The sequence below is a fragment of the Terrapene carolina genome, unplaced genomic scaffold, assembly GCF_002925995.2.
Source record: "Terrapene carolina triunguis isolate 2854851 unplaced genomic scaffold, T_m_triunguis-2.0 Scaffold238, whole genome shotgun sequence".
Classification (NCBI taxonomy): Eukaryota; Metazoa; Chordata; order Testudines; family Emydidae; genus Terrapene; species Terrapene triunguis.
The window spans coordinates 12,364,196-12,381,722 of NW_020664589.1; the positions used below are offsets into that span (position 1 = coordinate 12,364,196).

The 17,527-nt window shown below is 42.6% G+C and overlaps 1 protein-coding gene, 1 long non-coding RNA gene and 4 other non-coding genes across 6 annotated transcripts in view; 5 read left to right on the forward strand and 1 right to left on the reverse strand.

Annotated features, from left to right (window-relative positions):
- Positions 1–1,839: 1,839 nt before the first annotated feature.
- LOC112111277 lies at positions 1,840–13,884 on the forward strand. The gene is made up of 6 exons (XR_002908475.2): positions 1,840–1,916; positions 3,921–3,981; positions 5,718–5,768; positions 6,768–6,816; positions 8,328–8,389; positions 13,478–13,884. It is a non-coding gene; the product is annotated as an uncharacterized LOC112111277 (long non-coding RNA).
- LOC112111320 lies at positions 4,665–4,795 on the forward strand. The gene has a single exon (XR_002908480.1). It is a non-coding gene; the product is annotated as a small nucleolar RNA SNORA17 (small nucleolar RNA).
- On the forward strand, positions 5,797–5,929 carry LOC112111318. Its single transcript, XR_002908479.1, has one exon. It is a non-coding gene; the product is annotated as a small nucleolar RNA SNORA17 (small nucleolar RNA).
- On the forward strand, positions 7,360–7,493 carry LOC112111317. The gene has a single exon (XR_002908478.2). It is a non-coding gene; the product is annotated as a small nucleolar RNA SNORA17 (small nucleolar RNA).
- On the forward strand, positions 9,397–9,527 carry LOC112111315. Its single transcript, XR_002908476.1, has one exon. It is a non-coding gene; the product is annotated as a small nucleolar RNA SNORA17 (small nucleolar RNA).
- A 96-nt stretch (positions 13,885–13,980) lies between the features above and the next one.
- The window catches only part of DIPK1B (divergent protein kinase domain 1B), a 41,266-nt gene continuing 37,719 nt past the window's right edge, over positions 13,981–17,527 (reverse strand). Inside the window, exon 5 of the mRNA XM_024206630.3 lies at positions 13,981–16,871. Within this exon, the coding sequence (XP_024062398.2) occupies positions 16,059–16,871 (813 nt within the window). The 3' untranslated portion in view covers positions 13,981–16,058. The remainder of the gene's footprint in view (positions 16,872–17,527) is intronic.

The window sequence follows — 17,527 nt, forward strand, 5'->3', positions numbered from 1 at the left end:
GATTTTCTGAAAGTCCAAAAATACTATGTCAACTGGATCACCCATGTCCACATGTGCGTTGACTCCCTCGAAGAATTCTAATAGATTGGTGAGGCCTGGTTTCAACTTTACAAAAACAATGTTGACTTTCCCCCCTCATATCGTATTGATCTATGTGTCTGATCATTTTGTTCTTCACTATAGTTTCAATCCATTTGCCTGGTACAGAAGTTAGGCTTACCGGTTTGTACTTGCCAGAATTGCCTCTGGCCCCTTTTTTAAAAATAGGTGTTACACTAACTACCCTCCAGTCATCACACTTTCACTCCTTTTTGGGTGTTTTGTTTTTCTGTTGCTGAAAGATCCACACAAACACTAGAGGGAATTGGCTGTAAAGGGGAAATGACGCTGTATTTGGCAGCATTTTATATACTCATACTTAGGGTGACCAGATGTCCCAATTTTATAGTGAGAGTTCCGATATTTAGGGCTTTTTCTTATATAGGCTCCTATTACCCCCAACCCCCTGTCCTGATTTGTCACACTTTCTGTCTAGTCACCCTACTCATACTCAAACTAAACTAACGGGAAATATTTTTTTCTCCAGTCTCTTCCCATCACAATGATTGTAAGTGTTGCTTGTAACAACAATAACTAAAGCATTATCCAGACAACAGTGTGATATTTTTAAAGATTAGAGCATTCCATTAAAAGCTTTTATGTTTTGTTTTTTATGTTATGACTCTATTGCTTTATGTGGAAGGAAAACATGGGTGCTGAAATTGAATAAGGCCCCAGTTCACCAAAGCTCTTATGCTTGTGCTTAACTTTTTAGCTTAACATTGATTTCCCATTGAACGACTCACATGATTAGGTGCTTTGCTGAAGTGCAGCCAACGTTATGAAAAGACTGGGTTCTCGGCTTAGCATTTGAAACAATCAGTTTCTTTCAACACCAGTGGCAAGATCTGTGTTTGACTTAGAAACCACTAATCAAATTGTGCTTGTCCATGTGCCATTGCTTTTTAAACCAGCCTCCCCGTTCATTTCAAGAGGAAAGTGTGTTTAGTAATGGCTGTTACCTATATGGTCCTATGTATGTGCACACCTTGAATATGGAAATGGTGCACAGGTCTTACTCAAGCTCACCAGGCTAGCTTCCCGTTTGCTTGCAGTCCATCAGCCTCATTGCAGCTGTCTCCTTATATGCATGCACAATGAGATATTCCAAGGGTAAAATCACTTCCTGGATAGGAATGGGTCTCTAATCCAGCCTTACCCCACTTCTCGTTCCTCCCCAAGGCTGATGATCTCCCCATTTCCCTTCCTTTCGTCCCCTGCCTTTACAGACCCCTTTCCAGTGTTGCCAGCTCTTGAGATAGTTGGTGTTTCTCTTAAAGCTCCATCTCCTGGAGTCATGGGATTCATTGAGACTCTCGCCATTGTAGGTTTTTTTTTTTTTTAAAGGAAACCTGTGTGTCTAGCCTGCATGGCTGGGGAAGAAAGCTGGGAAATGTGAGCTGTATAGGCTCAGACACCAGGAGGAGCAATAAAAAAACACATGCTATTTTGAATGTATTTAGCTGTTGAACAGAGCTAGGCTCATGCCTTTTGAATGCTAGAAGTTGGCCATATTGGCCCCCCGTTTCTTTTTGCCTTGCCCCCCCCCCTTCCCCATGCTGATTCTCCTCCTCCCTTCTCTGCTTCCTCCCCCCATTCCTCTCCTCCCCAGGCTGACCCCTCCCTGGGCCCCTGAAGCCGACTCGCTGCACTTCACGCTCCTGTCCAGCAGGGGGAGTGTGTCTGCGACCACGAGGCAGCTGCGGGCCGCGGAGGACACGGTGTTTTGTCCCTCTAGGGCTCCCGTCGGGCAGCTCTATATAAGCGGGAGGCGCGGGCCTATAGGCCCCTTTTTCTCGGCTAGCTGCAGAGCAGCGGTAAGTGAGGGGCGGCCGGGCTCCGCCCTCGCCGGACTGTGGGGGGGCTCGGCACCCCGCACCCCAGCCGGGCCCTGCCTCGGACCCTCCCCTCCTGGAGCCGCTCAACGGTCACCCGCGGGGCTGGGCCCGGCTGCCCCCCCAGGCCCGTATTCGCGCCCCCCCCCGTGTATCTTTGGGGGGGGGTCTTCCCGGGGTTCCAAGCTCCCCTCCCCCCAGCCTGCAGGGTAGACACGTCCCCCCGAGCCCCGCCCCCACCTGCCCCCGCTCGGGGAGGGGGAAGGGCCTGAGAAGCGCGGGGGGGGGGCCCTCTGACACCGGTCCCCAGCTCCTGCCCGGCGCTTTCGGGCAGCGGGTCGCAGGGCGGCTCGCGCTGTGCTCCCCCTTCCGCAGAGCGCGGTGGGGTGGGGGGCGGCGGGCGGGTCCGTGGTTATGGGGCGGGGGATGTTGGGCTATGGAGAGCTGTTGTGGGGGGGGGGGGCGGTGTTCTAGTGGGAACGTGGCCCGGATCAGCCGTAGTGAGTACCCTGCAAGTGATGTCTGGGAGCGCTTTGTGTGCACCGATCTTGCTGGTTCCTTCCTCTTCAAATCAGCCATTTTAAAGGCATCTTGTGTTGTGTTGAAGCCTTGTACACCAGCTAAGGCCCTACCAAATTCACAGCCCTGAAAAATGCATCACAGACCATGAAATCTGGTCTCCCTGTGTGACATTTGTGTGTGTGTGTTTTTGTCCTGTATTATACAGATTTCACGGGGTAGACCAGCGTTTCTCAGATTGGGGGTCCTGACCCAAAAGGGAGTTGGGAGTGGTCACAAGGTTATTTGCCATTCTTACATCTGTGCTGACTTCAGAGCTGGGTGCCCGGAGAGCGGGAGCTGCTGCCTTCAGAGCGGGGCGGCCAGAAAGTGGTGGCTGCTGGCTGAGGGCCAGCTCTGCGGGCAGCAGCGCAGAAATAAGGGTAGTAATACCTTACTGTACCATCCTTCTGCGCTGCTGCTGGTGGCGTGCCCATTCTGCATTCAGAGCTGGGCTCCCAGCCTGCAGTTGCTGCTCTCCGGCTGCCCAGCTCTGAAGTCCGCATCGCTGCCAGCAGTAGTGCAGAAGTAAGGGTAGCAGTACCACCACACACACATACCCTTACAATAACCTTGCAACACCCCCCTCCACACACAGCTCCTTTTTGGGTCAGGATCCCTACAATTATAACACTGACATTTCAGATTTAAATAGCTGAAACTATGAAATTTATGACTTTTAAAATCTTACGACCATGAAATTGACCAAAATGGAGGGATAGCTCAGTGGTTTGAGCATTTGCCTGCTAAACCCAGGGTTGTGAGTTCAATCCTTGAGGGGGCCCCTTAGGGATCTGGGACAAAATCAGTACTTGGTCCTGCTAGTGAAGGCAGGGGGCTGGACTCGATGACCTTTCAAGGTCCCTTCCAGTTCTAGGAGATAGGATATCTCCATTAATTATAATTATTATTAATTTGGTAGGGCGCTACTTATGGCTTTGATTTTCAGAGATGCTGACCACTGCCCAACTTCTACTGACTTCATGGGAGTTGGCAGTGCTCAGCTTTTCTCAAAATCAGACCCTGCGTTTCCTGCAGATAAAAATTTTAAAGTAATCTGGCCATGCATCTGGAATTGTTAGAGGGGAAATTGTTGTTTTCAAAACTCTCTAAAGCTCTTTTCCTTGGAAATATTTATTTGATTATGCCCTCTTTTCCTTGTGTAATATGTCATGCATCCAGACACAAGTGAACTGCCAATCCTGTGCTTTTATTCCCAAGGTTTTAAAGGAAGGTTGGGACGAGGGGTGAAAGTGAATATTTTAGAAATTAAAGTGGGGAGAAGATTTTTGGGGACTAAGGTAAATTGAGGTGGGCTTTCAGGCAAGGGAATTCTTGGGTGAGGAAAGAATAAAATTTAGGGGCTTGTGTGTGAGGCAGCTGTTTGATACTCAGTGCCTTTTTTCTGATTTTCTTTTTCCTGTTTAGCGAAAATATATAAAGAGAGTGTGGCATGAAAGGAGGCTTGATCCTAAAAATGAGACACAGGGTGAGTGAATTTAGGCCTAGTACAAAGTTATCTAAGTATGGTGGTCTATGAAACACGTTGTGCTGGCTAGCAGAGAGCTTGTGTTAGCTGCTACTCATTATTTGCAGCTGCTAAATTACATGGAAAATACATGAAATGTTTTCCTAATGTTACTTTTCCTGTAGGTCCCAGAGGTATGCTGCATGATTACAAATGGGAAGGGGCCTGTCCATGAGACCATCTCTGTATTAAAACATGACTCGTACAATGGAAGACATTGAGCACCCTCACTTAGCAATTAGGATATAAAGAGTTGTGCATCTACTTTAGAATCAGTGACATTATTCCACTCTAAGCACATATGGGTTTGATGTAGAAATTATTGTATGATGTTCTTTGGCAGTGTTATGCAGGAAGTTAGATTAGGCGATCTAATAGTCCCTTCTGGCCTTAAAAATGTATGAATCCTAAAATCTCACACTGTAACTAGCTTTGGGGAAAATTCCCTTGAGAGAGAGCAGTATGAGGTGTTACATATGCACACAACAGTGCATGAACAAATGGGGGTGTAAAGAGGTTGTTATAAGGCTTTATTGATGTCCTGAAATGTTTTCGTTTTATTGACTGCATCAGAATCTTCACCAATGTAATGAAATCCTTGCGATTTGCCATTTATGTATGCATCTTTTGACATTAGATAGGTCCCTGCCCCTGGTTTTACAATGTGGCTACCGTGTGCCATCTTTGCTCATTGGGTGGCAGAGAGCGAGGGGCTATGTCTGCACTCTGTGCTCTGAAACCCATGAGCACTCAGAATGATTAATAGCCTGACATCATTTATAAAATAGACTTGCTTTATTGGCGGCACATGAGAAACTGGATAAACGTGCCCTAGAAGTCTGACTTCCCGTTTTGAACTTAATTGATCAAAGAATACCTTGTACTACAGTTGGAAAGCACTACTAGAAAGTTTGTGGAGCATTGTCTGGGTTTATCTTTTGAAATTATACGATCCACTCAGTAAATATTCCTATACCCACAGTTGGGAAACTGAGTAATGGAGAGAATATGATTTACCTATGGTCATATAACAAATTGGTGGCACTGCTGAGAATAGATCCCAGAAGTCCTGACTCCTAGTCTACAGCTCTAGCCACTTGATTAATTTCTCCATAATCTCCTTCTAATCCAATTCTGCGGTCAGGTCCATCAAGGGAGACCTTGTAAAAAACCACTCTGCTCTTGCTGTGGGACTGGTGGAAAGTAAAATTAATTGCAAAGATGATGTACATGTTTTATCCTCATAAGGTAAAAAAATGGTTATATTCAGTTTGGGTGTAGTGCTTAGTCTTCCAAACTGCTCTCAGCCACACGCTGATACCCAAATAGTGGGCCTCTGAAGTGTGTGTCTAAGGGTACGTCTATACTTACCTCCGGGTCCGGCGGTAAGCAGTCGATCTTCTGGGATCGATTTATCGCGTCTTGTCTAGACGCGATAAATCAATCCCGGAAGTGCTCGCCGTCGATGCCGGTACTCCTGCTCCGCGAGAGGAGTACGCGGAGTCGACAGGGGAGCCTGCCTGCCGCGTGTGGACCCGCGGTAAGTTCGAACTAAGATGCTTCGACTTCAGCTACGTTATTCACGTAACTGAAGTTGCGTATCTTAGTTCGAAGTGGGGGGTTAGTGTGGACCAGGCCTAAATGGGTATAATTACTGCTCTAGTTATTTTCTGTTTTTCTTTTTGCTCTTTTTACAGGGGGGCAAATGTGAATACTGCAAACGCAGGAGGTTTTCTCCTAGAGCTGAGGTGAGCATCATTTCATGCAGGTTCACTACGTGCCCCTAAAGGCGTTGCAGATATGGTTGCTGTGCCATGTTTGTGTCATCAGGTGGCAGAGAGGAAGAGGCTGTGTCTACGCTCAGTGCTCTGAAATCATGAGCACTCAGAATGATTAGCAGCCTGACATTTTGTTTGTTTTCTTTACATTGTTTAATATAAATGTAGTAGTCAGTGAAAGGTGCTGGATTCTGAGTTGTGGAGATAGAAGTTTTCTTTCAAGTGCAGGTATCGCAGGAGCAGGGACAGTTTCTTTGCCCTGTCCCAATGTGTTCACCTCTGGACAAGAAGGTAATTGGTCTCTCTACCCATTCCATTGGGGCAAATTGTGGTGATGCCTTTTGCAATGTGACACTTGTCCTACATTGGACTGACACCAACTAACCTATTGTGCATTACCAGCAGATAGCTGTTTAGCGGCTAACCATTTTTAGTTGCAGTACTACCAGTTGGAGCTGAATTTGAATCCGAGCCTAGAATTGATGAGTATTGTATTCCACCAGTACCAGTCCCCTTCAATCATTTGGTATCCCCTGATGATGTTGGTTCTAAAGTAGCGTAAAGAGGATGAACAAGGTCTTTTGTGAAAATTCACTGTTTTGATCAGCAAGAGTGGGGAGCTCTAACCTTGTTCATGTACTGTTGTGACCTGGTGTTTCCGTGAACTGCAATTTACTCAGTATTTGGCGATCTTTAAAATTATAGGTGGAACTGCCCTGATATTTCACTCTGCAGACTGGGATCCTTTAATGGAAATAAATGCCCATCTAGCACATTATTCCCCCCATCCCCCCATTTGTTCAAGAACATTGTTTGCAGAGGTGAGCCTGAATCCAAACTCTGCTTCTCTGAAATATCCTAGATCCAAACATCCAATCCTTTCCATCTCTCTTGAATTCTAATTCCTTTCCATGTCAAGTTTTAGAATGATTATAATTGCTGTACAATGTGTTTTGTCTTTTTGGGCAGAAGAATCAAAAGATCCCATGGTCCAAGAAGTCTGCATCCTAGATGTGAGGTGAGCATGGAGACAGTGTATATTCTGACTAGTACTTCCATATACCAGAGACCATCAGCTAAGCTCTTGTCCAGACTAGGAATTAGAATGTGTTTGCTAACCATGTTGACAGCCTAGAGTGTAGACAAGACTGTGTGCCTTTAACACATGTTAAACTGACGTGTTAAACACACAGCCTTGTCTACACTAGCCTGTTAGTATGTGTTGTCTAGACCAGAATTTGGAAGTAGTTAGCTAAGTCCTTGATGTACAGCTCTGCAATCAAATGTAGATATAAGCTGCAAAATGGCAGGTATTTGCATCGCTTTAGATTGCGGAGAGATGGTGGGAGGGAGATGAGAGCTGTCTCAGAGGAGCTGCTTATGAAATTGAGCAGCAGTTTTGAGTTTTCTAAAGCCCCCTGTTTTGCACAACCGTAAGTGGATAGAGGGGCAATTATGTGTCGATTTCAGTCTCATGGTTGAGATTTCTTTTTTGTTCCTGCTTTGTTTTTATTGTGAAAGAATCGCTACTTCTCTTCAGCATCCTGTGTGTTAATAGTCCCATGCCCCTAGAGGCATTACACATGTGGCTGTCATGCCATGTGTGTGTCATTAGGTGGCAGAGAGGAAGAGGCTGTGTCTACGCTCAGTGCTCTGAAACCTGTGAGCACTCAGAATGATTAGCAGCCTGACATTGTTTCCAAGTATACCTGCTTTCTCCAGAGGATTGGTGAAAGATGGCGCAAATGTCCTTTGAAAGGCAGTTAAAAGCACACTAATTTTAGCTGCATCAGGAAAAGGCCCTACATCCTTGTATGCAAGGACAAGTAGAAGTGACTGTTCTATTCTAAGGAACTCCTCAGTCCTATGCTTGCCTTTCAAACTGTCTTCTGTGGCCTTGGGGAAATTGCCACTTGATGTCAGTTCTGCTATCTCTAAATTGGAGATAACATTTTAATACCCCCTCATGAAGTTTTTTGAGGGTTATACTTTTAAAGCACTTTGAAGACAAAAAGCATCATGTAAATGCTAAGAATCTGGAATGAGAGAGTGACTTTCCAGTTTATCTAATGCCACATGAAGAGTTCTCCCAGTATACCTATAGCAGTCTAATTATGCAGCTGTAGTTTTGCTGCTTAATTTCCCATGTAGACAAGCCGTAAGTAATGCTTCTATTTAAAATGTTAATCCATTAGCTTCACTTCTGGGTTTGTGAGACTAGGCACACTTGTTAATGAAAGAGCAAAGAGATAAATTCTGGTTATTTATGAATTTAAGTAGAAATATTTGTGGCTATTTTGTTGGCATGCAGCATGGTTGAATGTATAAGGTTACACAGTATCCAACAAGGGGGGTAAGCAAAGGATGTATGAATTGTAGGAACATTACTGAGTTCATGCAGTGCCTGCATGGAAATAAAAGAACAGTTCAATGGGTTTTACATTTGAATGCATAATTTTAAAATAGGGAGAACTGAGAAGTATTTTAAAATGCTTTGCAAATGTTTGATTTTCTGTCTCCTATTCACAGTTGCTCTTGAGGAGGACAGCACTAATTTCCTTTGAAATGGTATAACATAAATGCTGTTGAAGGTACGTATTATGGCATCCTTCGCACTGGAATCTAGTATTCCAGGCATGACATCAGTTACCACAACTGCTGGTGCCAGTGAGTTGGAGCATAAAAACTGATGTTTAAGGGACATCATGGTCAGGTTATTTTAAAAAAATCATATTTATAAAAGAAAATGTCCGTATCTATGTCACTAATAAACTGTAAGATGCTTGAAAATGAAAGAAGGGCTTAAAATGTAATTTACCTTCCATAATTTTTGCTGATTTCCCCTCCCCTCTTTTACTGTCCCTAATTTAGATTGGACAATGAAATTAGATTGGTAGTTTCACTTTCTGGTTCTCTGAAGCACTGTGCTTATGCATATGTTTAGGTTACGTAGGCTGAAGGGGATTTTTAAATTCAACCTGTAAACTATTTTCATGGAATTAAAAACTTTGAGTACATTTCGATTTGTACCTTATATTTCTACAACATTCATTTTGGATCTAAGCTCCCAGACCATCTACCGTTAATTTTGAGCAATTATTTTTTCCTACATTATGTCCATCTTTGTTTTTTAAGCCTTAAAGAAAAGCCCAGTGACCATGGAAGGCAGTCCTATAATGCATTCGTTATTTAATTTAGAACAATCATGGTCATACATCATTGTCCACTGGGTTTGGGCTGGAACTTTTTTCCTGGCTAATGTAGGAAACTGATAGTCTGTTAGAGCTCTCACATTTTGTTTTATACGTACATTTTAATATTTGTAAGCACTATAAAATTCATGTGCACACAAGCAGAACTACATAACTTTCATCATAATTACTGATGACAGCAACTACCTTTGAAACCAAATTGTTTCAGATGTTTGTGTGTTAACACTGCTTAGCCCTCTGGCACAGGGCAGGTCCATCACTAGTGTGTCAGCATTGTGGAGCCATATTAGCCTCTTAAGTTCAGATAGATAAAGTAGATGTTTGCTACTTCACTTGGCAAGGCTACGTTTTTAAATTTTCCTTTCACCGTTGCCTGCTAATCAGTTACTGCCCCGTGGAGACATAACTACGACTGCAGTGTTGTCTTTATGCCAGAAGGAGGCAGACAGGAAGCATTGGCCGCTTTGAGTCTATATCCTTAAAGAATGGATGCAGACATTTACAGTGGCTGAACAATTTATTAATTTGGGGAGGAAGCGTGAGGGGGCTGTCTGTTTTCTTTGCATCAGACTGTTCTGTAGAGATTGGGTTTGTGTTAAGGTTTTTTAAACAACCATTTCAACAAATGAAAATCACTTACCTTTTAAAGTAATCCGCATGTTTAAGGACTGTTTGGTTTCAAATTAAATTGGTCTTAATGCATTAATATAGCAATTAACTTGTAATACAAAGTTATTAAAGCATTTCTCTCAAATGTCTCCACAACAAAATTATGCTAAATCCAGTAGACACATTTGCTAAAGAACTTTTAACGCTGATTGTATGTTTCCACACGTCTGTTTGCAAAATCCTTTCAAACACTGCAAAAGCATTCATCATATGTCACAAGTTTGTAATAAAACAGACGTTAATTCAGATATGTTAAAGGAATAGATCAGCTAAAAGAATACGCTTTCAATATCCAATCCAAACTCTGTGCAGAAATTCAGTGAAGTCCTTTTATAAGAGAGGAATAAACTTAAGAGTGCATCCAAAGGTGAAATGCTTTGATCTGATTTAAAAAAAAAAAAAAAAAACTTTAAAGGTGCAACATGGCTTGTAAGTTTTCTACTGAGTTTATATGTTAATGCATCTGCAAAGAAGCTTGACCTCCAAGCTAATGAGCTGTTAGGGAGCAAAGATATAAACATGTTGTAATAATTGTGCAACACCTATGCCATCTCGGGGGTATAGTGCAGATAGCCCTCCACTGTATTGGTGTTGTAAGGTGACTGAAGAGGAATAGTCTATGGCCAGACTGAGCATTCTAAAACTCCTGAAGGCTTTGACTAATAGCCTGACAAAATTTGGCAGTGCTGAATGCTGGATAATGTCCTCATTAAGTGGGCATTAGAGGGGCCAAAGGTACCATTAACCAAGTGAATAGCTGGTGGCTGTAAAATGAGCCATTTAATTGAGAAAAGGCACTGCCCGATAGCAGTGGCTTCTTAAAAGAATGTTAATAAGGTTGAAGTGGATTTCCCAACATGTTAATAGTGCTAGTTAATAATTCTCTTCCCAAAGGCAGACAGCAATCCAAATATGGACTACACCTTTCTGGGGGACTCATCCATGGTTCTGACTTTCAGCCATTGAAAATACCAACCTTTTAAAGTAAGACATGTTTTGAAAGAAAAACCATTGTTCACATTGACTCATACATCAGAATCTAGAACCAAGTCTTTACCATTGCATATGTTGCATTTAAATCACAAATATTCAAGATGTAAATATTGGGGAAAAATAAAGCGCTTTTGAGACTGCCATCTATCTAACCATTCATACCCCATGTGAGGAGAGATTGGGGGGGTGGAGTTATAGCATAGCATATTGAAAGCTGTGCCAGAAGGAGGTCAGTAGTAAAATGGTAGCCAATTAAGAACCAAGATAATTAAGAGTGGAAAAAAGAAATGATCTGCATAATTACAATCTGAGATGTTGAGCAAAATTTAAGATAATGGCTCTTTTTGGACTAACTACACAATTAAGTAATGGTCTGACTCAAACCAAAGAATACAAAGAAATTAAGAGATTAGGCTATTGCTCTAGTTACAGCTCACTGGCTAGATATTGCATACAATACGTTATGAAAGTCACTGTTCCAAGACCTGGACACAGCTAAATGAGTTCAAGAGAAACTAAATCCTCTGTTCCACTATGTGCTCTCTAGCTGGCAGTGAGGAAAATACCTTCCTAAGGATTAAACAGAGGAGCATGGAAACCTCAGTTGAGTTCAATGTTACTGTATCAGGTATTTATATGTAATTTCCTGCAGATGTAATTAGCATCATGAGACACTGCAAATAGGTAGTAGGTTAGGACTTCAACACGTTTTGATTTAAGCACTCCAGCAGTGTGAGGGTTGCAGTTGTAAAATCACTATAGCCATGTGGTGTCAGGCCTTGGAGGGTCTGAGTTTGAGAGAATGAAAGCTCCAGTCTCGACACAAGTGTTAATATGGAACAAACAATAGTTTGTGGAACTGTCATATGATTTCACTTCAAGTTTTTGTTTTTTTGTTTTTTTAAATTCATGTACCCCCACCAACATCTTGAACTCATGAAAACAGGAATATGATGGAAAAGCTATAAGAGACAAACTTGGAGGATTTTAAAAAAAACTTGGAAGAGTTGAAATATTACTGATATAATGAGAAACTTAGTAAACTGTCAAGAAGCACGTGTATTAAGAAAGGTTAAAAATGTGCATTGTTGCATATTCTAAATTAAACCTAAAACCTGTCTTGAGACCCAGTTTAGCTTATGCTGCCTTTACTTTTTCTTCTAGGGTTGTCTTAGAATTCATACTTACTATATATGGCAATAATCTCTTCATAAATATTGCTATCGTTTGGTTTCTGCATCAGGTTCGCTTATCAGTTGCCATGGGCTTTTACCTGCAGCTTGTGGCAATGGTGTTATTATCTGAGATGGGTTCTTGTGTCAAATCTTATTACTCAATATGCCCAGAAACTACTACAACTCGATAATATTAGTGAAATTAGTTGCCAAAGGAGATGAAGTAATTTGCATAATAGCAAAGTAATAAAACCTTAGTCAATAACTAAGGCTGGGTCCAATCTGTTGGAGTGCAGCTGAGAATGATAAATCCTTGATTGCAAATGGTTTTGGGGAAAAATCCTTCCTTTGGTGCAGCTCAGTGGCATCCTGGGTAACGCTCTGTTGCTATTGGAGACCCAGTTTGAATACCAAGAGCCAAAATCCAAGCTAGACTTCATAAGGGTGTCTGAATAGCTGCATCTTCCTACTGAGCAGCCATAGGAAGGTGTAAGTTAAAGAAAGTGAGAGTTGGAGCAGGTGCCGGACTGCTTAATTTAGCCTCGGACATCCTTCTGTTATTGATCCTCCCTGTACATCCCTATTGCAGCACCTCCGCATAGAAATTACACTCACATAGATTCTCAATCTCAAGCCTACTTGCTGACATAATCATGCAGTTTAGTTTTGGCTCTGATTGATACGGGCTTGGACCTGCTGTGAGGTTAGCACACACCTTTTAGTTTTGAGGTGGGAGGCAGAGAAAGAACCTTGCATTGCTCACCAGTAGCATCTGCTCATTGAGATTTGCTATTGATGCTTCGTTCCTCTGCAGTTGGAAGGAAGGTGGCTACAAGTTGGCTTTACAGTGGTGATTAGGGGGGAACGTGGGAACTGGCAGAGGACTCTGAGGGATGCAGAAGACCCTCCCAGCAAGAAAGGATTGGAAAAAAGCCCTATGGCTTGCTAAACTCAAATGATTAAGTCTTTAACCTTTTTCCTGAGTGACCCATATCCTGAAGCTGATGGTTCAGTGTCGCCCAGTAACCCTATGCAAAAATGGAATCCCTTGCTGTGGACAAATCACGAGGTCGTGAACGGCTTCTTAACCCTGTGTCCTCTTTGTTAAATGGGCCCTGAGTATTCTTTACTGGAATGAAATTCAGCTCGGTGCATGCACAGAGCCATATTCATGACTTAAATGCATTGTCAAAGAGATTCATTGGGGTTTACAGGTTGCATAGGGCCTCCTGCTAGGCCTTCAGTGCTGGGATAAATTTTACCCACCGAGAGTCCGTATTGCTCTGGACTAGTAATGTCCACCTACCACTGTTCTTGGGCATGGAGTGGTTAAAATGTAAGCGCCTTTCGAATTCTTCATTTAGCCATTGTAATGACTTTCCTGGAAAACTGGGTTTCATTTTATGGAGCTGTTTTTCTTTGAGAAATGAAATTCTCTGAATAGTCCTTGAGTCATAACTGACTCGGTTCAACATCCTTGGTTCATTGGCTACAGGGACAAGATCATCTTGTTGCCAATCAGAACAGAGACGTATGTTCATTTTAAATGTGTAAAGTACTCAGATGCTGTACCACAGTGATCAGCAAGGTCTTAAATGCAGGGACTGATCAGCTTCTATCTTTCCCCTAGAGCCACAATCAGAGGTGTCAAACCAGACGTGCTTGAGGAGCAGTATGATGTACCTTCCTGGGCTACGGAAGTATTGCAATGTCTAGCACTATATGAGGACGGCATTTATTTGAAGTTCTAATTCTAATATGCTGGGGCACTTTGTTTGCAGATGACACCTGTAGGTTTGTGTTTTCTAACAAACCTGGCAGCAGCAAAAGAAACCATTTGGGGTCTTTGCACTTGAAGTTTGCTAGATATATCTTCAGCCTCTGCCATGCACTGCCTCAAAGTCACTGCAAGCACTACAGACAGTGAATGTGAATATAATATGCGGTGATGTAAATATATTCTTTGCAACTCTAAATGTTCTCTGTAACCTGTTTAGCCGAGGTGCAATAAAGAATAAATAGCTATTCTGATCTTCACATTGCTTCTCTGAGTGTTCCTGATAAACTACATTAAATGCTATATGCATGTATTTTCCAGGCATTTTCAGATTAGCAAATGGATAGTGAAACCATAAAGAGACTAATTTAAACTGACTTTCTTCCTGGCTTGGGGTGGGGGCTTCATTTAAGTGTCAGTCTAAAGAGAAAAGGGGCCTACCCAATTATCTAAAGTGAATTATATTGATGTATTCACAGTACCATAAGTAATATCCATTTGAACCATTCCAATTTTTTTATTTTTAAATTGCATTCAAAAAATTATTTAAATTCACTTCTGATTCAACTGGCAAAAGATGGAAAATCTGGCCCTTAACTAGGCAGAATCCTTAAAAACTCTTCAACCGAGTGCCCTTTTAATGCAATAGCATGCATGCCGTTCGGATTGTGGGCCTTGCCTTTGCATTTCTAGGTCCCTTTCTTTTCCTTTTTTTCTACCCACTGTAGTTTTATAGTATTTAACAAGTCAGAGTAACTTTTATGGACATAACACAATTAATCTGAAACCCCAAACAAACAAAATACCCCCCACAAAAGATGCTTAGCCTTCTGGTGTATGAATTACTGTGGTGCAAAGCTGGCCTGGCTCTGGGAAAGCAAGTTAAATCTAGCTTGCAGCCAGTCTAAAGCATTGTTGCCACTAAAACATTTTCCCCATAAATAACAGTTGAGTGGTGATGATGATCTTATAGAACTAATAGAAGGGACTGATATCTCTACTCCAAAGGGCTCATAACTTTACAGCTATGACATTAAAGATTGCTTTCAGAGGCCATATATCCCGTGGGACAGAATTTTTTTTTTCTAGTGATTGTACTTCAGATGTGCTTAACTTCACGAAGCTACTGTCGGATCACCAGCATGCAGTCTATCAGAATGGATAAAATTGTGCAGGGAATGGAGAACCAACAATAGTTTACATAAACTAAACACCCCGCTCAGTCCATGTGTTCAGAGCATCTTGAATGCTAAAGGATTATTATAAGTGAATACAAATGGAAACAAAGGGTCAGTACTTCAATAGCAGGTAGTGTTCAGACAGCCAAATGAGATTTGTTTTTGTTGCTTACTGAAAAATTGTCTGAAATTCCTTTTTTATTTTTATTTGGGGGCAGGGGAAGAGCAGTGGATTAATGGGGGATTAGCCTTTTACTTTTCCAGTCAAATCCTGTCAATTTTAAAAGTGCCGATTAAACCAAGGGGTGAATTTGGACCTGAACTGGTGTCTGAGCACTGTTTTTTCTCTTGATATGGGGAATACAGTATACCATGTAGCATATATGCCACTATGTTAATTTGGTTTGTGTCTGCCTGGGGACTTTCTGTATTTGTATAGGTCTGTTTTATCCTTATGTTATAGCCATCAGTGTTTTCCTTTAACTGTAATCATTTTCATACATTATTAAACAATGCAAATGGGTAATGGTGCGGTCCACCGGGTAATGCTCCTTCTCGCAAGCGTAGCAACTGTTTACACAAAACCTAGAATTTGCCAGAACCTACCTACGTGGTCAGGCAGTTCAGGAAGGTGTGTAACAACCAGAATCAAAGTGTGTGTATGTATGTGTGTGTGGGTGGGTGAGCTTGTCTATCGGCTCCCTACACTATGTCTGAATTTTACAGTATCAAATTCAGACATTAAAATAAATTGTGCAGACTCCAGGCTGGGATAATCTACCCTTTTAAGAATCACCAGGACGTTGGTATTTAAAAGGCTGTTTGCCATTGATGTACCAGTGCTACTCTCACAAAAGCTATTTATTTACATCAGAGGTGTTCATCAAAATAAGATATGACAATTACAGCATGATGATTCATTCTCTGTCTGCACTTGTGATTGTTCCTTGATTAGCAGGAAAGAGGTGCAGCTTGACTCTGATTCCTCTTATCTTCTTCCCTCAAACCTATTCAGTCAGGCTCTTGGTATTTCTACTTTGCATCATGTTCTGTACAGACCTAAAGCACGCTATTGATGATTTTGCATGGGTCATTGATGCTTTATTGGGGGGGGAGGGGGAAATTCATGAAGGAAAAAGGGCTGCAGCCATGTGAACTACCTGTTTCTGGTGCATTTCCTCTGGCGGAACGAAGAGGCATGACCGTCTATCCTTAACTGGATACCAACACTATAGCCCACCATCACGGCTGCCCTGTTAGGAATATTTGGTATTTGAAATCTTCTTCCAAAGCAAGGTCTTGAGATTATTCAACACAAGTGAGTGGTGCACTTCCATCTGGCTAGCCAGGCCACTAAGGGTCATACAGGTTCGTAGCTGCTTCTGCAGCTCTTCTTTCAAGTCAGACGGCGCTCCATACAGCAAGTAATCCTGCAGTAGCCCACAGACTTTTGCCAGGTTGGGCTGGACCAGGTCACCCTTGCACTGCTTCATGAGTTTGTCACAAGTCGCCATGCAGTCCTTCCCGTAGGTGCAGTCCACGTTCTGCTCACAGTGACGTCCCTTGAGGAAACCTCTGATTGTCATCTCTGTTGCCACCTTCCTCAGGTTGACCATTTTGAAGTCATACTTGTCGTTGTAGCCCACGTTCTTAAAGCTAGTTTCACAGATGTAGAAGTTCCCGTACGTCCCGTGGAATATCTCCTCCACAAACTCCAGAAGGCCGATGGCGATTTTTGCTCTCCTGGGCCAGGCTGGGGCAAACCACTGGTGAATAATCCGATGGATGGCTGAAGGCAGCATTGGCTGGAAGAAGTGAGGGACATTAGTACCGTAAAGGGAGTTGTGAGGGATCTTCTCCGTGACATACAGGTCCCCGCAGTGCCCCAGCAATTTGGAGGTGTGCTCTTTCTCATGCAAGGAGAGCATGAGCAGGAATTCGTTTAGATGAAGTAGAGCCCAGATGGATTTGGCCTCTGCCAGCGATACTTTCCCATCTCTGTTCACGTCTGCCAGGGTGATGATTTGGTTCACCAAGGCTGCAAGTGATGTCTGATCTCCTAGGTTAGCCTGCAAATCAATAAGAAATTGCATCAGCTCTTTAAATTTTACCCATTGTGTACATTAATTCAGGGCAAAGTATTAGGGTGCTGCTTTCTGAGGTAAAAGTGCTAGAACAACCCTGAGACGTGCGCTCTGCTGTAGCCAGCTGGTTACAGCCCTTCAGATTCTCCGAGTGATTTTGCTGCTGAGAGCTGCTCTAATGTGGGAAAAGCCCTCAAGGAGATAGACAGAGTGCAGGATGCTCTGGACACACCTTTGTGCCTGTCCACTACCCTTGGAGTTGCAGCCAATCTGGGATCAGAGTCACCAACCCCTTCTTCACGGGAAATCTATTGCAATTGAATCTATATTCTAATTAGATGTATTTACTCTTTTGTAAAGTCAGAATAAGAGGATGTCCTCTTAACACCCTGATTTAGGTTCACACATTATTGCTAGATTGCACAGGAACAGTTGAGAGTCACATTAAAACAGAACATCATTTATTTCCCCATGGCTTTGAAAGTCTGTGCTTGCAAGCTCCTACTTTTGCATTTTAACCTACTTGCTATCAGGAGGTGCAGCTAGACTAAATATTTGCAAATATGCAGTTCTAGGGGGAGAGAGAAACTAGCACGTTGGGATGAAAGCAGAAACATGTTTCTGAACATTTTGGGACTCTC